The sequence below is a fragment of the Protomyctophum bolini genome (genome assembly GCF_963924005.1).
Source record: "Protomyctophum bolini genome assembly, chromosome: 1".
Lineage (NCBI taxonomy): Eukaryota > Metazoa > Chordata > Actinopteri > Myctophiformes > Myctophidae > Protomyctophum > Protomyctophum bolini.
In genome coordinates, this window is record NC_137862.1 from 43,193,796 (window position 1) to 43,214,615 (window position 20,820).

General features: G+C 42.7%; 2 protein-coding genes across 3 annotated transcripts in view; both read right to left on the reverse strand.

Annotated features, from left to right (window-relative positions):
- Positions 1 to 1,283: 1,283 nt before the first annotated feature.
- On the reverse strand, positions 1,284 to 9,945 carry snrpa1 (small nuclear ribonucleoprotein polypeptide A'). Of its 2 annotated transcripts, XM_080761690.1 has the most exons (10): positions 9,756 to 9,945; positions 8,198 to 8,345; positions 7,317 to 7,395; positions 6,616 to 6,662; positions 5,087 to 5,189; positions 4,374 to 4,453; positions 3,915 to 3,990; positions 2,238 to 2,331; positions 1,753 to 1,763; positions 1,284 to 1,685 (listed from the first exon to the last, which is right to left on the reverse strand). In XM_080761690.1, exons 1-10 carry the CDS (start codon positions 9,835 to 9,837, stop codon positions 1,491 to 1,493), a joined length of 915 nt encoding a protein of 304 aa, XP_080617816.1. In that variant the 5' UTR covers positions 9,838 to 9,945; the 3' UTR covers positions 1,284 to 1,490. The 2 variants fall into 2 exon arrangements, with proteins under 2 accessions (XP_080617816.1, XP_080617815.1); XM_080761689.1 differs by having other exon boundaries at positions 1,284 to 1,763.
- A 1,228-nt stretch (positions 9,946 to 11,173) lies between these two features.
- aldh1a3 (aldehyde dehydrogenase 1 family, member A3) overlaps positions 11,174 to 20,820 on the reverse strand; it is a 20,422-nt gene continuing 10,775 nt past the window's right edge. Inside the window, exons 6-13 of the mRNA XM_080760908.1 lie at positions 20,126 to 20,254; positions 19,034 to 19,147; positions 17,117 to 17,219; positions 16,194 to 16,378; positions 15,186 to 15,353; positions 14,654 to 14,811; positions 13,998 to 14,072; positions 11,174 to 13,100 (exon numbers count right to left, since the gene is read on the reverse strand). Of these exons, the coding sequence (XP_080617034.1) occupies positions 13,031 to 13,100; positions 13,998 to 14,072; positions 14,654 to 14,811; positions 15,186 to 15,353; positions 16,194 to 16,378; positions 17,117 to 17,219; positions 19,034 to 19,147; positions 20,126 to 20,254 (1,002 nt within the window). The 3' untranslated portion in view covers positions 11,174 to 13,030. The remainder of the gene's footprint in view (positions 13,101 to 13,997; positions 14,073 to 14,653; positions 14,812 to 15,185; positions 15,354 to 16,193; positions 16,379 to 17,116; positions 17,220 to 19,033; positions 19,148 to 20,125; positions 20,255 to 20,820) is intronic.

The following is a 20,820-nucleotide window of genomic DNA, read 5'->3' on the forward strand; positions in this document are numbered from 1 at the left end:
AATCTGCTATGGGGGTCCCTGGCACCAATATAATATCAATCAATCAATACAATAACTGCTACTGACTCTGAGTCATACCGGTGTGTATATATATATATAATTATATATATAAAATTTATCCTCAGTCAGTAGCAGTTCTTGTATTGATTGATTGATGTATTTATTAACAGTTTGCAGAATTACAGTACATTTCAAGCCCAACTCGAAACAAAACTGTTAACTGTGGACGGCACCATAAAGCATTACACTTGTTTACAATAGGGTCCACCATGTTCAATTCATCATAATATTGGGACAGAGGCTAATCAATGTGGGGGTAATTGACTTGGAAATGTGTGAGAACCACTGGTCTAAACAACATTCATTAGGAAACAAGACAGAACAGTAACTATACTTTACTTTAGAAACCACTTTACAGGAATAACAAGCCAAAGGTCGCTTATAACAAACAGACATGGCAATCCAGGCTCCAACTTGGAAGGATGACGTGGAAGTCACACTGCTTCCGTTGGTCGTGTAGTACCGACCGCTGGCAGCAGGGGGCGACAGACTGCCATCCGGAGTAAAAGCATCTTCTATATGAGTCGAACTTCAATACATACCATTTAATGTTTATATTCAATTCGTTTTTAATTATTGGCATCCATCTAACTCTGTCACTACTACACCTGCATTTCCCCACAGGAATCAATATACATTATAGTGTGAACACACACACACACACACAAGCTATATAGAAAATAGTGTGATTTTGTGTCCGTTTAATACTTTTGAACATACTGCAAGTAATCTGTATTTTCATTTTCACACATTCCCATTTGACAAGCTGGCATGGGAGACCCTGGCCGCAACAACTATTCAACGCTTAAAAAAAAACATATCTGGGATATATCCGAGTTATAATACCAACCCATTCATCCAAAGAGAAAAGTCTTAATTAAATCTTAATGGGAAGTAACTTCCCCGACTTCCCCGACTAAGCAAAGGATTTCTCCTTTTGTTTCTGTCTTTACTACTCCTGTAGGCTATCTACCAATCGTTCATAAAAATATGGACTCCCTTAACAGAATACCTAGAAGGATAGGTGAAAGAAGTGCACAATGTACGGCAGTGCTCTGTTTGTCTGTTTTTGTTAATTTGTTTTAAATATATGCTGAAAAAATATATAATTTAAAAAAATTGAATAAAACAATGAACACAAATAATTTGACTGATAAAGTGAACTAAACATTGTGATGGCAGACTAACCTACGCCCAAATATTTAAATGATATTGAGAAGTCAACCGTTTAATAAAAAGAAAAGTCATTTTTTTATTATAAGCCAGTCAATTTACAGTACATACATAATATAAAAAGGGGCGACTGGATTAAATTGTGAACTGTAATTTCTCGAATAGTACTTTGATTAAACATTGGTCAAATAATTCACAAAAAAAAGACGACGCAACCAGTTTGGCATAAACATTTTGTCACGTACATTTACGAATGTTCAAATGAGAAAAGGACAAAAACAAAAATAAATCATCATTTCAGTGAGTTCAGGAGCCGTTGACGGGCGGTCCCTCCTCCATGTCCTCTTCCTCATCATCATCATCATCCTCCTCCTCCTCCTCTTCTCCTCCTTCCTGCTCGTCCATCTCCTCTCCCTCCTTTGTCGCTGCCGTCTGGACCACCTCACCCCCCTCTTCTTCCTCCTCCTGCTGCTGCTCCTCCTCCTCCTCCTCCTCCTCTTCCTCCTCCACCACCACCACGCCAGGCTGGCCTGCGATGGACAGAACAACGACAAACTCTCACAATTAGAGAGGCACCCTGATCCATCGATCGGACTAGTTTCTCTCCACTTTTCGCTGCCAAGTTCTACGGTATTCTTGTAGGTTACTAGAGGTGTGTGTGATTCACAGGAACACGTTCACTGTTGTAGGTTACTAAAGGTGTGTGTGTGGTTCACATTAATTGTTGAGGGCAAAAATCACACCTGTGTGAACCGAGTGGTGCAACTCTGCATGGGGGTCCCCGGAACTTCCAGACCCACAGAAACACGCCCAGGGTGCCAGCTCGGTTCCGGCGAGCCGCCCCGCGTCCGAAACGGTCGAGAAATGACAGTCAAGGATCTAATGATCTTGCCTTATCATCCTCTGGGCCCTTTTCGGACCAGGTCCAATTATTTTCGCGTCGGTTTCAGAGCACGGGCTTTTACTCGTGTTACCCTCTACCATTAACTGTATGTAATACTAACCTTGTCTCATATCGCGTCCCGGGATTTGACCAGCCTGAAGCATGCCCTTCAACCTCTCCACTTCTGCCAGTGACGAGGCATTAGCGATAGCATTCTGGAATAACAAACAAAAAAAACACTGTTCATGCACAATTTTGTAAATGTGGAAAGATTACAAATATTTAAAGTAACAACTCCCACCGCATTAACACAAACCGCTAGCATTAATTGATAAATTGTGATATAATTCACACCAGCATCAGACAGAGTCTAATGGAAGCCATCACAGCGCTGGCTCCCGGCCGTGGAATAAACCTTGTTTTGACCAAAAATGCCATCTGGGACGAGGAATAGGAAATACATGCGATTGAAAGAAACAGATAGAACTGACGCCCTATCTTTGTAAGGTGATCTTTGTCACCCATGGGGCAAACGACTGATGTTCCAGTCAGTGATTTCGCATCTTTGTCACCTCAGCTTTTAACCACTTTAATAATCCCATTGAAACCAGAGACCAGATTCTACAAATGTCTTCTAAATCCTGACAGTTTTCTGAAAAGCCTACGTTTCTATATTAGTGGTTCTCAAACCTTTTCATGTCAAGGACCCCCAAAAATGATATGTATTCGGCCACCGACCCCCATCTGAAAACATGTTGTTCCAACTTTCAGTGCGAGTGAAATGAGAACCCACACACATGTCCAGTCTGTTGGAGCTAAACCTCCATGCAATGGAAAAACCTCTAAATTATTTCACCATAGGTGTGTCGAACACAAACTAGTGTGTTCCTGAGGTTCCATGATTCTCACAGACATCGTCACAATCTGAACAGTGAACCGTATCAAATAAATAGTCTCAGGATAAGTGTAGATCTAGCCTGAGCTAGTGTGTTAGGCTTCTGGTCTAGAGGAGCGGGTCGCCGGTAACCGCTGGCGAGTCGACGGTAACAGACACAGCTGTAGCAATGTTCAATGTTTTCAATTATTCTTTTAATAATTATTTTGGAAAGTAACTTACTCCGGCACAGCTCTAAAAATCCAAAATAATTATTACAAATAAATGAACAGTAAATGAAAAAGCAGGGCCCCCCTCACATATGACAATATCAGTCACCAGAAAAAAGGTTGGATGTTTTCAATGAATCTATCATGGTTAAAATGGAGTATTGAAGTTACAATGGGTTTGTATAGGAAGGGGCAGGGCAGCTACAATTAATATCAAATATCTAAATACTGAATCAAGCAACTTAAAAACTTACTGGGGTGTTCACATAAGACTGAGTAGATACAATGAGCAAAGGTTTTTGGAAAGAGGAATATCCCTTTAATCCATTTAGACCTGACACTTTTTAGACACAAAATGTCTTCTAAAAATCTATGTTTCTGTGTCAGTGATGCTCAATATTTCATGTCAAGGAGCCCCAGAATTATCTGTATATGGCTGCGGATCCCCATCTGAAAAGATGTTGTTCCAGGGACCGTCCCAGAAGAAAAGTTTGAGCTTAAAGCAGAACTAATATATATTAAAAAATTGCGCCACATTTTCAAGATTAAAATAGCAGATCTGCAAGCTCGTAGCACGGCGATCTCTATAACATAATGCTTAAAAACACCACAAGGGGTTCCCCGTCAAGGATGGGTTGAAAGAGATCCAGCGTAAAACATGGTAAAGGGAGGCTAGGACGTGGTCCAGTAGTACCTTGATGGCCTCCACGTCTGCTTGGGACGGCCCCGTCTTCTTCTTCTCATTCTGGACAGCTCCCCCGGGTGTGAACCTGAAAAACCAGACCAGACTCAGTAGTTAGACGTCACCACGGCTAAAACACGCTGCTTCTGCAACCTTTCAACCCAGTGTAGCATCTCAGGTGTAGTATCTTTTCTTAGGTCAGGTCAAATAAACTGATACAAAGAAGGTGGGAAATGTCCAGACAGTGACAGCAGCCCCGAGAAACACTGTTGTTGTTGCTGTTGTGAAGAACCGTGACGTTTTAGTGGAGTTGGGGGGGTTAAAGATTGAGCCACATTTTGGACACCATGACGGTGGCCGTCTTTATGCTTTAGGTGTTGAGTATTCTGCCAATTACACCCCCCAGCGCCTCCCCCAGTCGGAATCCAGTGCTTCTAAGGAGCTGCTGTCCAGCAGGAACTTTCATCTTACGTTTTCGTTCGCTTGGCAATATCCTTTGCAAGCTGAGCGCCGCGTTTGCCCTTGAACATTTTCTCTGCCTCCTGTCGTTCCTATGGCGATACACACAGTTAAAGTGACAGTTACACGTTCCTATGGCGATATGTCACACAGTTAACCCATTCAGGACGGGGGAACCACTTTTGGTGTTTTAAGCATCATGTTATACTTTAGCTATCTACAAGCTCGTAGATAGCGAAGTATTGAGCTTGTAGATCTGCACATTTTAATCATGAAAATGTGGCGCAAATGTTTTAATATATATTCTTTCAGAGCTAATGTTTTTAGCTCAAATATTTGCTTCATATGGGGGGGTCCCTGAAACTACATATTTTCAGATGGGGGTCAGCGGCCAAATTCATATAATTTTTGGGGTCCTTGACATGAAATAGTTTGAGAACCACTGACATAGAAACTTGGGGTTTTTCAGAAAACTGTCGGGTGTCTCAGTCCTAAATGGGTTAAAGTGACGGATAAACGTTCATATGGCGATAGGTCACACAGACACAGTTCATCACAAAGTAAGCAAATATATATTTAATAATAATACAGTAAAAGATTCAAGCTCAAACAATTGCTATACACCATCTGCCAAAATAAATCAAAGTGTGATTAATGCAGGCCCTTAAACTATAAAGCCATCCCTTGAGACCAAACCTCATTTCTCAGCAACCATGTGCACTTACTTTCTGCTTCACCTTCTGGAAGTCCAGAACTCGAATCTGGGGGATTTTGCTGATGACGTAGAGCCTGTAGTGCTTCTTGTTGGTCACAGGATTCCTTAACAGACTATGGATAATATTGGATTAAATTATAGGTTGCAACCATGACTCACAACTAGGGATGCACCGAAAGGGAAATTCTTGGCCGAAACCGAATACCGAATATAGGAAACAGTTGGCCGAAAACCGAATACCGAATAGCCGAATACATCTTTGTTGTAAAGCTACCTGATTATGGAAAAAGACATGATTATGGCAAAACCTAAACACTTATGGGTCCATTAAAAAAACATCTAATTAATTGGAGGCTTTGTGATTAATTAATCTCAAATAATCACATTTTAATCGCATATCAATAGGCCTATTTGACCTGAGCAGTGAGCTTTTTTTTCTACATAAGCATAGGCAATAAAACAAGTAGTAATAATAATAGTGATAATAATATTATTTATATAATGCTTCTCTGAGTACTTAAAGATGCTTTTCAAGGGGAACATGAGAACTAATAAAAAACAACTTTATTAGGGAAAAACTAAGACTATGGAATAAAATAAATGAAAGTGGAATGAGATAGCTGGGGAAAGTAATATTCTAGAGGTGGGTTTAGCATGTCTCTGAGAAGTGCATAGTTTCGACAGGTCTTCCTGCTGTGGACACTGGACAGTGAAACTATAAACACGGGCAGATGCAAGGATAGTCTATCATTCATTTTATAATGGAAACCAGCAACATGTTGATGCAAAGACGTGTAGCTGCTCCAAATGATATTTCCATTCGTCTTTGTGTCTGCCCGTGTAAACCTGGTGTAAACGCAGCATCGAGTGTGAGGTGTTTAGTTGGGGAACGGATGGAAAGTACTATAGTGTTATTAAGGAGGACTCCTTCTAACGGACCAGAGCTAAACTAATGTTAGCTCCCATGCTAGCTAGTAGCTACCCTCGTCAGACAACACCACCACCATCCAGATCGGGTGGAAGGCAGCTGCTGATATCACGTTGCTTGTGCCCGTGGATGGGAAATAAGATTTAAAAGGCTATGGAAGCGCGGATGAAAGCACAGATGTGTGCAACAATAAAGTTGTGTCGGACTCGGATCTGTCTGTGCATTCCGTCTGCTGACTGCTGCTCGTGTGTTGTGAGTGACTTCTACTATCTTAAAGAGCGTCATAAGCATGCGCCCTTCCTGCGCTGGAAGTAGCAGATCTACAAGTTATCTACCCGTCGCAATGCACAGCGCTTTGGGCTTGTACATCTGTGTTTTTCCCGCAGTTTAGTTGAATTATATCGATTCACAACTTTAGGACCACTACTACTATTCGGTGATATTTTTCGGCTTATTTGAGCCGAAACCGAATAGGCCGAAAATACATTTTTAGCCATTTTCGGCCGAATATTTTCGGTGGCCGAATTTTCGGTGCATCCCTACTCACAACAGCTGTGCTAGATATCAAAATGCACATATTATATTATAATATGGGTCTTTGTGAAGCATACCTGAGGAGAGTTAAAGATTTCACTGTAGCCAGAGGATCCAAATCCCCCTATGGACAGATTAATAATAAATTAATCATGTGCATTAATACAGTTTATAATAAGGTTATTTATAACTCAACCAGGGGTCATCGTCATGCTGGCTTGTGGGGGACATTTTTGTCAAAAAAATTAGCAGACAATAATATTACCAGAAACACACAAGGTTATGGTCCTTCACGGTCTGTAACACTGAGTGACATTCAGTATTGGGGTCTTGTGATAAAAAATAACATTGTAATGTTATGAAAAAACTAAATCTAGAATTTGCCACTTGAAAAAGAGAAAAGAACCAGGTGAAGAGCCTTGGCTCGAAAAGGTCAATAAAGAATAACATTTGGAGCAGATGAGTGTGTTTAATGCGGGTTCTTTTCTCTTTTTCTGATGCCACTTTTGAACCCAGCACCTCTATTAAGGGATGTGCGTATTCTATTAGTTTTTTTAAGTCTTGCCACTTGTCCCGTGTATGGACATTATTGATGACTAGTTCTATGTATTTGATGTACAGTATTACCTTGTCTTGGTCCTTGCATACTGTAAATCGCTCAGATTAAGAGCGCCTGCTTACTCTGCTAAATGCCTAAATGACGCCCTGCTCCTAACAACATAAATCTAAATTCCAACAGTATCGGCATGAAATCAGCTACCATCAGGTAACTACTCACCAGCTCCTGGATGCTGTTGCTGGTCAGAATGAGTTCTGACAGACATGGCAGAGAATGCTCCAGGTTCTCACCGATACGGCTGTGTGTGAGAGACAAGGAGGAGGCACACATCCACTATCAATTCCACAATACAAGCAGTGATGCTAACCATACGGCTGTGCGAGAGAGACAAGGAGGAGGCACACACCCACTATCAATTCCACAATACAAGCAGTGAAGCTAATAGGGTGCATTTTGCATCCCAAAACGCAGATTAGTGATAATGGACCCATCTGTGGACCTTTCTGGTCCACGGATGCTCTTCAGCCGCGGTGAAGAGCAAACCACCGCCACCGACCCAGCCCTTCTCTCTGTTTTTACTCACCACCGTCCACCGCTCAACATTATTTCAGCTTTGGTGGTCAGCTCACCACCGGAGCGGAGGTCCCCTCACGACCGAAAATCCAGACTATGAATGAGCCTTAAAAGACCGCTCCTGGGTCCCATCTAAAAGAACGCCCCACGGGTCCCATCTAAAAGACCGCCCCTGGGTCCCATCTAAAAGAACGCCCCACGGGTCCCATCTAAAAGAACGCCCCACGGGTCCCAAAAAAAATACTGATTAGATTTAACTAAAGACAAACATTAAACCTGTGTATAGGAGGGACTAGTGCCCCTCAAAAACAAACAATACAAGACACTGTCTGCACTAGTTCTCAATTTTCACCTGAACCCGAACCTACCTGGCCGACGTTTTCGAGTAGGGTAGGGCCCAAAATGCACAGTATTTAGTCGGGACAGGCCTTAATTTTCAGGCCCGATGGGAAGTCTAGTGCACATAGCTACAGTTATTGATTTACCATATCCTGTTGTTCTTCATGAGCAGCGTCTAATTGATTTACCATATCCTGTTGTTGTTCATCAGCAGCGTCTTCAGCCTCCTGAGCAGAGGGAAGCCGTCCAGCTTTCGGATCTCATTGTCGGAGAAGTCGATCGTATCGAACTGGTCCAGGGTGGCTCCCAGGTTCTCTAGAACCGGAACCTTGTACCCTACGAGGAGGGAGAGAGAGGGGGTCAAATAAGGCATATATATATATATATCATATCTATCGTCTCGGAAGACCATAGATATCTTGTGCCTGGGAGTTATGTATTGACGCAGCTTCTGCTGTGGCTGAGAAGACCATGCTGATGTCATAAAGATGTGATTCACCATGTTAATGATTTTTTTTAGACCTAACCTTATTCCTCACCTTAGCCTCAGTAAAACTATGCCTGCCCTAAACCTAACCTTATTCCTAAACTTAACCCCAGTAAAACTATGCCTAAACCTAACCTTATTCCTAAACTTAACCCCAGTAAAACGATGTCTAAACCTAACCTTATTCCTAAACTTAACCCCAGTAAAACTATGCCTAACCCTGAACATATTTCTAACCTTATTCTCAGTAAAACAAAATAAAGAATACAAGAACTGCTGCACAGAGTGGTCGGCGGAAAAAAGCGAGAGCGAGAAGTATTACGGGCGGCGGTACCTGATACCAATGAAGGTCTGTATTGCAGACTCATGGTCCATAGAACATATTGATGGATTGAATAATAAATTAATTAGCATTTTGCATAAAGAAGCACAGGACAGTATACAGATCAATACAAGGTCTGCTAAGAGGGGTTTAAATCCAAGAAAGCCCATGGCTTGTTTCCATTGAGGTCCTCCTTTGTACTCAATTCATAAGAGAAGATTTTAATGGCATTTCTATTTTTGAGACTCCAAATTTTGTAAAAACCAATGTTAATTTAACTCTGAGTTACAGAGTCCCAGAAATAGCTTTAAAAATAGGATTGATTGATTGATTGAATACAGTTTGCAAAGACAAGCATCAGTGACAATGACGAAGTATTCACAGACACATCCAAGCGACACAATATATATTCTATGCATTGATAAGTTCCAAAGAACCGCTTGAGCCACCAAAATTTCACTCGCACTGCACCATCTAGGTGTACGGCCCAGATCTACATGTGATTGTATTATTAAGGCCTTTTGATGTAGTCTAGACTCTAGACAATAACGGCCCCTGTCGGGAGTCGGGACCCTTACCCGACGTCCCAAAGACAACTTAACCAAAACGGTCCCGAAAGGGGCTAGAAACTAGATATAAGCTAACTGGGTGCGAGCTGTATGTAGGAGATAATTAGCTGTTAGCATGCTATGCTAATTGTACATGCCTATGTAGATGTTAGCGTCATAGGGTTATCCAACCCGCGGGTTGGATAAACTGTAACTCTTACCTCTGAGGTCTCTCACCGTGTTGGTGCACTGAGCTCTGAGATGTTAGCATGCCAACTGTGTTATGGATGGATGTAATGGTATTGAGCTGTTAGCATGCTAGGCTAACTGTGTTATGGATGTAATGGTACTGAGCTGTTAGCATGCTAGGGTAACCGTTATAATCTTACCTCTGAGGTCCAGCTCTCTGTCCCTCACTGTGTTGGTGTACTGAGCTGCCTGCTCGATCAACTCCGCTGTGAGCTTCACCATGTCGAACAAAACAACTGCGTTTATGTATTTATGTTTTAATGAAAGTCGCTTTGAATTCAAATAAATCTCCTGAATGGAGGAACAACACAACACGCTGGCTGCCGCCGAATGACCGGAAGACACACAACACTGCACGGGTTGCCAAGTCTTGTCTCGTGAGAGAAATAAGCCAACCCACTTCCAAAAACAAAGCAAATCTTTGCGAGAGATAAGGCAAATTAGTCCTGTTGTTCACTATGTTCAGCCATGAGTTCGTAAGATGAAGACGAAGATTTTTAAAACTATATATTTTTGGAAACCTTATAGCCTAACAAATATGGGCAGGTATTTCACATTTCTGATGATGTATCATGTAAAAATACAAAATACCCACCTTGGGCAGGGACGGATTAACCCCCATCAGGGCCCCTGGGCCGGTAATTCTTGCAGGGTCCCCATACTGCCCATAGCGTGCGTGCACGCGACATTTTCGTGTTTTTATCATCTTTTTGACTGAAATTTAACAAAATCAATGGCCAATGAAGGGCCCCAGACGCCCTTTTCAGGGTGTCAAACCTAGTACCGGGGTCCTTCCCCGAAGGGCCCCTGAGAGCCAAGGACCCCTGGGCCACTGGCATTTTGACACTTTGTCTATGACATTTTGGCATTTTGTCTATGACATGTTGGCATTTTGTCTATGACATTTTGTCTATGGCATTTTGGCATTTTGTCTATGACATTTTGTCCATGGCATTTTGGCATTTTGTCTATGACATTTTGGCATTTTGTCTATGACATTTTGGCATTTAGCTTGTTATATGTTTTTAAAACAAGCCCCAAAAAACAGCAACTCAGGGGCAAAAAAAAGCCAAAGGTTGAGGGAAATAAGCCAACCTGGCAACACTGACACCACAGTGTGCACTTGAGATTGTTGCGCCCCCTCGTGTTTCGGGGGAAGCAAAGCACAAAGCTTAGATAATTATGATCAAGTTCGCAGTACAGCTTCTTGGATTCAGTGAGTGAATACTTGTCTTTATTTCTTAAGTATAGGCTGAAGTATCCTATTATAAACAAACAAACAAATATTATACTACACACACACACACACACACACACACACACACACACACACACACACACACACACACACACACACACACACACACACACACACACACACACACACACACACACACACACACACCCACACACACATCCATCTTCAAATAAACATTTGAAGATGTATGGCCATGCTTTTGTTCTTGCTTAATGTAAATCGCTCTGGATTAAGAGCATCTGGTAAATGCCTAAATTGTAAGAAATAAAAGGAGTGAAACACATTGTTTTTCCCTTTTATTTAGAATGTCTATTTTAAATATAAAATGCTTTTGACTAGACATAATGACGACAGGTTTCATGTGGGTATATAATATAGACTATATAAGACTACATAGAAGCCCTATGAAGTAGGCTGTCAAAAATAACAGACGGTCTAATAAGCAAAAATGACAAAAGAAGAATATACATCCTTACAGTCAACCTAATAGAATTTAAATCCACTGGCCTGTGACCTATACGAGCCACTGATATTATCCTCGTCTGATGAGCTGTAAAATGACACATTCATTGTACAATAGACGCTATTTAAAGATGGTAAAATACACTATGAAACATGGTAAAATGAGACATTCATGGTAAAATGCACTATAAAATATGGTAAAATACACTATAAAACATGGTAAAATTACACATTCATGGTAAAATTAGACACTATGTAAATATGGTAAAATGACAAATTTATGGTAAAATAGACAGTATAAAAGTGAAATGAGCTGTCATGTTGACACTGCCTTGCATGTTATTGCATCCTCTCTCCACTCAGTATTTGAAAGTTACCACCGAGGTAAATATTACCTCGTTTTGGAACGGGAAACCGCTAAGAGTTGTTCCTTCCAACCTTTGGAAGGAAGAGGATAATAATAATAATAATAATAATAGTAATAATAATAATAATAATGCTCCTCAACAAGAGACCCTAACCCTAATCTTAATAGTCATAAGAATTCGACATCAAAAACGGATCAAAAGTATTATTCTGCATTTTGTCAATGACTGAACATTTACAAAAGATAAACAGAAAAACGTCTTTAGTCTTCCACATCAGATATAGCCCTTGCATGATGCCATTTGAAAATAGTATAATCATATATTGTCATATTTATACCACTGGCTTTGCTGCAATGCAACTGAAATGTTTCACTTCACAAACAGAAATGTGTTACCTAAATCAGTGGTTCCCAAACCTTTTCACGTCAAGGACCCCCAAATTGACACTAATTAGCATACAGACCCCCATTTGAAAAATATATGCCAGGGACCCCCATAAGAGAAGAGATTTACGGCTCTAGCAGGGATTCTCAAACCGTTTAATTTCAAGGACACCCAGTTTGACATGCATTAGTCTACGGACCTGTGGGTCAGGACCCCTATGGGGGTCCCCATATGACAGTGAAGTGACAATGTAAGGACTTTCAATACCTGAAAAAAGGAAAATGGCCATTACTGCATCAAAAGTAATCAACAAACCATGTTATAAAGATTGTCGAACATTGGCCAAATTATTAAATAATATCAGAAAGATATTTATCTGTGGAACTGTGCTTGTCAGTGTGTGTGTGTGTGTGTGTGTGCGTGCGTGCGTGCATGCGTGCAAGGATGCGCTGTGATTGGGCACTGGCCAGTAGCCACTTTGAGTGGCAGCCAGCCGGGGGTGAAACGCTCTCGCCGGAACATTATTCACTATTCTCTGCCTATCTGGTCGCAACTCAAACGGCGCTGAGTCGGCTAGGCGAACTTCGCAACGCTCGACATGGAAACCCGCTCGCATTAGCTCACTCGGTGTTGGTGGTGTCGCACGTGTCTCAGGTTCGCTTGAGACGGCGCCTCAAAAACTAGTCTGCAGTTGTTGTATGCGAAAGAGGCCCTTCCACGTTGGCCACAGAAGTAGGGTGTGGTTATAAGCACAACCCGTATAGGATTTAGAATGTCATTGAAGGCACAGAGACAGACAGGGGGGCGGAGGGGGTACTGCGACATGGTCCATGATGTGAGGACAGATGGGGGTCTCAGATGGGGGTCTCTGTGAGGACAGATGGGGGTCTCTGTGAGGACAGATGGGGGTCTCACAGGGTCTCTGTAAGGACAGATGGGGGTCTCACAGGATCTCGCTGAGTTTAATGGTCACTGCTTTCACCTCTGTGTATTCTGCCAGGGCGTATTCACCACTGAGGAGAACAAAATAAGGCATAATAATAAACACATCATGGAAGAGAGAAAATTAGAAACAGAGAAATAGTCCACTTGCCAGAATGTGCAGTAGCATGTGACATCTACAAGCTCAAAACACGTCGCAGCGAGACGCGTTTTGAACGTGTGGATCGGCTATTTTTGCTACCACCGTAATATATGGCAGTAGGGAGTGAGTGTGGAAATATAGTGGCCCTCTTCATCGTTACCCACGCCTGCCTTAGGGTATACTCAAAATGTCCAGGTTCACAAATGGGGCTCTATGGGCTGTAATTACATTCAATTAATAACGATGAACAGTGTGTGTGGATATAACGAGAGGTGCACGGTGCAGTAGGTTACAGTAGGTTACAGTAGGGTGCAGTAGGTTACAGTAGGGTATAGTAGGAGTAGAGTATAGTAGGGTATACAGTAGGAGTAGGTTACAGTAGGGCATACAGTAGGAGTAGGTTACAGTAGGGTATACAGTAGGAGTAGGTTACAGTAGGGCATACAGTAGGAGTAGGTTACAGTAGGGTATACAGTAGGAGTAGGTTACAGTAGGGCATACAGTAGGAGTAGGGTACAGTAGGGCATACAGTAGGGTACAGTAGGAGTAGAGTATAGTAGGGTATACAGTAGGAGTAGAGTATAGTAGGGTATACAGTAGGAGTAGGGTACAGTAGGGCATACAGTAGGGTACAGTAGGAGTAGAGTATAGTAGGGTATACAGTAGGAGTAGAGTATAGTAGGGTATAGTAGGAGTAGAGTATAGTAGGGTATAGTAGGAGTAGAGTATAGTAGGGTATACAGTAGGAGTAGGGTACAGTAGGGCATACAGTAGGGTACAGTAGGAGTAGAGTACAGTAGGTTACAGTAGGTGAAATGATTCTTACAGCTCTCGTCCGTTACCAGACATCTTGTAACCTCCGAACGGTGCCTGGGCGTGGAGGGCGTTGTAACAGTTTACCCTGGGGGAGAGAGATAGAGGGAGAGATAGAGGGAGAGAGAGAGAGAGAGAGAGAGAGAGAAGGTGCCTTTCCATTAAGCCTTTGCGAAAATAGTAAGCGTACGCCGTACAGTATGTTCATTATTTCGAAAAAAGAAAAGCTCATTGTCTGTCTTATGTCGTTTCCATCCACTGATATAATGCGACTCATGGGAGATGAAATAAGCAGTAGGTGGCACTATTTTGCCAGTAAAGTGAGAACCCATGTTATTATTCTTTTTGATGTTCTTTTAGGCTATAAAAAATATTATACAATGACTGCCTGGTTGGCAATTTATGCTGTGCAGAGGCTGCCCGGGGACAGGTTTGTGTCCATCGGCTCTTTGGAATTTAATTAACTATTAAACTATAGCACTGGTAAGACTAGAATCACTAGATTGTAGCCTAAATATTAAAGTAATTTCCTGCCTTTCTATTTAAGGGACATCCAACTTACCACACTGTTCCAGCAAGGCAGCAGACACAGACAGGTTTAGGGGTCTTACCACACTGTCCCAGTCTCCAGGGCAGCAGACAGACAGGTTTAGGGTTTAGGGGTCTTACCACACTGTCCCAGTCTCCAGGGCAGCAGACACAGACAGGGCACGGTCCATACTTCTAGTGAACACTGCTGCCACAAGTCCATACTCGCTGCTGTTGGCCCTCTCTACCGCCTCCTGCTGGCTCTTAAAGCTAAATATACACTGCACCGGGCCGAAGATCTGCACATGGAGGAGACAGGAATGTAGATTAACAACGGTGTATCCGACCGACTCGACACCGGGCATGACGGGCACTGCACTCCCCGTGGGGGTGTGGACGCACACACACACACACACACACACACACACACACACACACACACACACACACACACACACACACACACACACACACACACATACACACACAGAGACTTGGTGCATTTATAGTTAGATATGATTTGTGACATCTGCCCGCCAGTGCCCGGTTTGTGATTACGAAGTCTAAAAGGCAAACAGAAATACAAATTGTAACGTTCTGACGTTCAATGCGATTATTTGTGTGACAATTAGGCCTAATCGTTAACTTAAATTTGTAACGGCGACAGCCTTACCTCCTCCGTGGCGATGCGCATGTGGTCCTGGACCCCCGTGAAGATGGTGGGCTGCAGGAACAGGCCCTTCCCGTCCAGGGCTGCCCCTCCCCCACACTCCAGCCTCGCCCCCTCCTTCTTCCCACTCTCTATCAGCGCCACGATCTTATCGTACTGCTCTCTGTCGATCTGGAGGAGAGAGAGAGACACATGATCATATCGTACTGCTCTCTGTCGATCTGGAAGAGAGAGAGAGAGACACATGATCATATCGTACTGCTCTCTGTCGATCTGGAGGAGAGAGAGAGAGAGACACATGATCATATCGTACTGCTCTCTGTCGATCTGGAGGAGAGAGAGAGACACATGATCATATCGTACTGCTCTCTGTCGATCTGGAAGAGAGAGAGAGAGACACATGATCATATCGTACTGCTCTCTGTCGATCTGGAAGAGAGAGAGAGAGACACATGATCATATCGTACTGCTCTCTGTCGATCTGGAGGAGAGAGAGAGAGACACATGATCATATCGTACTGCTCTCTGTCGATCTGGAGGAGAGAGAGAGAGACACATGATCATATCGTACTGCTCTCTGTCGATCTGGAGGAGAGAGAGAGAGACACATGATCATATCGTACTGCTCTCTGTCGATCTGGAGGAGAGAGAGAGAGACACATGATCATATCGTACTGCTCTCTGTCGATCTGGAGGAGAGAGAGAGAGACACATGATCATATCGTACTGCTCTCTGTCGATCTGGAGGAGAGAGAGAGACACACGATCTTATCGTACTGCTCTCTGTCGATCTGGAGGAGAGAGAGAGAGAGACACATGATCATATCGTACTGCTCTCTGTCGATCTGGAGGAGAGAGAGAGACACACGATCTTATCGTACTGCTCTCTGTCGATCTGGAAGAGAGAGAGAGACACATGATCTTATCGTACTGCTGACAGGAAGTCTCTATTAGACGTACCTGTGGTCCGTGTGTGGTCCTGGGGTCCAGGGGGTCTCCTATTAGACGTACCTGGGGACCGTGTGTGGTCCTGGGGTCCAGGGGGTCTCCTATGACGATGCTCTTGGCGCTCTCCACGCTGAGACGGACAAACTTCTCGTAGACACTGTCCTCCACAAAGATGCGGGAGGCGGCCGTGCAGCACTGACCGGCGTTGTAGAAGGATCCTTTCTGGGTCTCCTCCACAGCCAGCTGCACTGTAAATACAATACAATACAATACAATACAATACAATACAATACAATACAATACAATACAATACAATACAATACAATACAATACAATACAACACAAATATAATGTCCGGCGTTGTAGAAGGATCCTTTCTGGGTCTCCTCTACAGTCAACTGCACTGCAGTACCACACAACACAAATACAATGTGTCCAAGACACTGTCCATCAAAATGATGTTTTATTTGCATCTTTGAGGGGCTGCTAGCCTTCAACCCTTCAACGTCTGCCTGGCTTTCAGACATGAGGTCATGTGGCAGCCAAGTCAATGGACGTTTTATGTTTGCTTTAGGCATGCCACCCCCCAGGGACGTGCATTGAGTGTAAGAGAGGCAGGGGCTAAAATCTCCTAAGAGGGCACTTTTGAACAAAAATAGTGAAGAAAGCAGATATACAAGCTCTCAATGCGTTGTGCAGTCACGCGTTGAGGGCTTGTAGATCAGCTATTTCCGGGGCGCTATTAGCACTCTTTATCTACTGGAGATGCAGGTGTACGACATGGATTTCGAAAAACAAATTTGTTCAACGCAAAATGCTGCGTTCAAAGTTCAGGAGACTTCTGAAAAAAGCTATTCAGCTGAATGATGCAGACAGACAGACAGACACAGACACAGACACAGACACAGACACAGACACAGACACAGACACAGACACAGACACAGACACAGACACAGACACAGACAGACAGACAGACAGAGACTTACGGTCTGCGTCAGCGAACACGATGCAGGGGTTCTTCCCTCCCAGCTCCAGACTCACTCTCTTCAGATTACTGCTGGCGGCCGTAGCTTTGATGAGCTGGCCCACCTGAGAGCACAGAGCACACATCATATAGCACTGGTCCTCAGACCTTTCCATGTCAAGGACGGTATAAGGACCCCCCATTTGAAGATTTTTTACAGCTCTAGCAGTGAGTCTCAACCATTTTAATTTCAAGATAGTTCAGATTTCTTAAAGTTAAGCTGTATGAAATACTTGCCATTAATATAGTGGTTGCAATTAACTGTATTAATTGATTGCCCGAGTCCCGTGGTGGGAGTTCTGCTCTGGTTTTGGTGAAATATTAAGTAGTTCCGGTCATTTTGTGGGGGGCACTGGGGCCACACATTGAAAGTAAATGAATCCACAAAACTAACGTAATTTGTATTGTTGACCTATTTGTAAAATATTAGTGCAACTTTCGTTCACTTCTGACCCCTCTATCACATGAAACTATGTTTTTTGTGTCCATATCACTACGCCCAAAAAAGTATTTCATACAGCTGAAGTAAAAAAAAAACTGAACTATTACGAACCCCCATTTAATGGCATTTCAATATCTGGGGCCCCCAATTTATATTGTAAAATCAATGTTAATTTCACAGGCATTTAGACAGGCAAATTGACCAATGACTAAGCTTCTAGGAAAATCTTTGAATGCAGATGCCAGCCCCTAGATGAGTCACAGAGACTACTGTTTTACAGTTCAATGTCAACAAGACTCTGATGAGACTGTTTTACAGTTCAATGTCGACAAGACTCTGATGAGACTGTTTTACAGTTCAATGTCAACAAGACTCTGATGAGACTGTTTTACAGTTCAATGTCAACAAGACTCTGATGAGACTGTTTTACAGTTCAATGTCAACAAGACTCTGATGAGACTGTTTTACAGTTCAATGTCGACAAGATGAGACTGTTTTACAGTTCAATGTCAACAAGATGAGACTGTTTTACAGTGCCTACATCGAGTCTGTCATTTACTTTTCGATTATATGTTTGTATGGCAATCTTTGTATCAGAGATAAGAACTCCCTTGGGAAAATTATAAAAGTGGCCTATAAGGTAATTGGCTCTCAGATGAGCAGCCTAGAACATATTGTTAACAGACAGGTGCTCAACAAGGCTCTGTCTATTCGTTCTGACGCTGCTCACCCACTAAATGTAGAGTACGACCTCCTTCCATCTGGCCTTCGTCTGCAGGCCCCTCGTGCCACTAAAAACAGGTACAAATATTCCTTTGTCCCCACGGGAAGGTCAAGGAGATAATCAGGCCTTTTGAGCACTTTATTGGTTCTGTCTTCTGTCATTCTATGATCAATGTGCACCTTATTGCGGAGCACTTTAACACCTTGCACTTTGTGGTCAAATGTGCACTTTGGTACCTTTTCTGGTATCCGCTGATGTGTAATGTACTGTTGTATGTTTTTTATTTCATTTAATTGTATTTTATGGTTTGATGTTCTGATGTCTGTCTATGCTTTAGTTATTCATAATGCCACATTAATTTGGACCAAAGTTCTTATGAGATGATTCTAAGATGAGCCGGAAATAAAAAAAAATAAGAATTATATATATATATATATATACATACATTCACACACTCCATAGAGCTGGAAAAACCAAATACTGTCACAGCAGTCATCAATCAATCACATGGAGGAACAACATTATGAGATTCTCTATACAGCCACATATGAGGTTTTTTCCAAATATGAAGATTCATTTTTACATTCAGTTGTAAACCTATGCCACCAACCGGTGCCAGCAGTATACACGGTCATCCACATGGGTAGATCCAGTGAACATTGTAAACCTATTCCACCTGGTGGTCGGTGCCTGCAGTACATGGTCATCCATACCTGGGTAGATCCAGTGAACGCCACCTTGTCGACGCCCATATGTCCAGCGATGGCCGCTCCGGCTGACGGCCCGAACCCTGGAACTATGTTCACCACTCCGGGGGGGAATCCCGCCTGGACATGGCAACACAAATAAAATGTCATGACTGAACGTTTATTAATGATGTTTAGGTAATTAATATTATCATTCTCTGAAGAAATCACACATTTGAGGCTTTTAAACCTTTGCTTTTATCACATTTCTGAGACCATTCGTGTCTATGGAAGTTGGAAGATGCTTCTAAAAACATGTATTCTATTGCTAGTTCGATCGGTTCAAATACTAATAATCTTAAACTAACAATCAAAAATAGCTGATCTATAGAGAGATCTACAAGCTCACAACACGTCGGCAGTGCAACGTGTTTTGAGCTTGTAGATCTGCTATTTTAGGTGAGTGACGGGCTTCCATAGAAGACATGCTGGCTTCTATGGCAGTGGTTCATAAACCCCCATGCGGACCCCCATTTGAAAAGACATACCAGTGGGACCCCCGTAAGAGAACATTTTATGGCTCTAGCAGTGATTCTCAACCAGTTTAATTTCAAGGACCCCCAGTTTGACATGAATATTAGTCTACGGACTCCCATTTAATGGCATTTCTAGTGACCACCATTTATGTTGTAAAATCAATGTTAATTTAACTCTGAGAGTGTACAAATGGAACCGAATGGACCCTTTGGTCCAAATGGAAACCACTCTCAAGAATGAAAGGGTCCATGTTGGTTACCAACTCTCCATCATTTAGCTGGGGACCACCTGGAAGTTTGGCACCCCCTCAAAGACCACTGTTTTGGACCAATGGGCTTTCCGTGAAAGCCTGACAGTTTATAATCTAAACTTGGATCATTCATTCTATTCTCTCTCTCTCTCTCTCTCTCACACTCACTCACAGTACACACACACACACACACACACACACACACACACACACACACACACACACACACACACACACACACACACACACACACACACACACACACACACACACACACACACACACACACACACACACACACACACACACACACACAGGGCTTAAGGTCTGACCTCCTTGACCAGAGCACCGATGTGTAAGGCCGTGAGAGGAGTCTGCTCCGCTGGCTTGATGACCACGGTGTTTCCACAGCTCAGAGCGGGCGCTAGCTTCCACATGAACATCAGGAGAGGGAAGTTCCACTGGTAGAAAAGAGAAGATAACAGATGCATGGCATCGTACGAACAACGTTATAGGGGAAGTTCCACTGTTTTAGGAAAATTCATAGAGAAGGCATGGCAGTTACGTTGTAGAAGGAACGATGTTGTGTCCACAACAGGCCATGTTGTGGCAACCTATGAAAAAATGCCTAAAAAGTGAATTTGGTCATTGGCACTACTCATTCAGTGCATTTTTTGCATATAGACAATATACCCTTCTGGACTTCATGGGTTAAAAGTTCTACTCCTAATATCCTGCAGTATTTAGTATTTTGTATTAAAAAAAATAGTTTGTTGGTTTTCCAAGTTGGAAACAAACAAACAAACGCAATATTCCGGCACTCAAACACAAATTAGACAGCTTTATAATGTGAACTACAGTGAATGTTTGCCGTTCAGGCATTGTTCACTTTTAGACCACTTTGAATACAGTCCTCAGCATTATGGGAGTAGTTTGGAATCTCCAGAGAGAGAGAGAGAGAGAAAGAGAGAGAGAGAGAGAGAGAGAGAGACAATGACTTACGCTGTGTCTCTGCGCCAGCAGTACT

Coding starts and splice junctions, on each gene's coding strand:
- snrpa1 (XM_080761689.1), bottom strand. CDS start 9,837: ATGGTGAAGCTCACAGCGGAGTTGATCGAGCAGGCAGCTCAGTACACC. Junction 6,663..7,316: donor GCAACAGCATCCAGGAGCTG/GTGAGTAGTTAC, acceptor ATCTGTCCATAG/GGGGATTTGGATCCTCTGGC. Junction 3,991..4,373: donor ATTGCCAAGCGAACGAAAAC/GTAAGATGAAAG, acceptor CTGGTTTTTCAG/GTTCACACCCGGGGGAGCTG.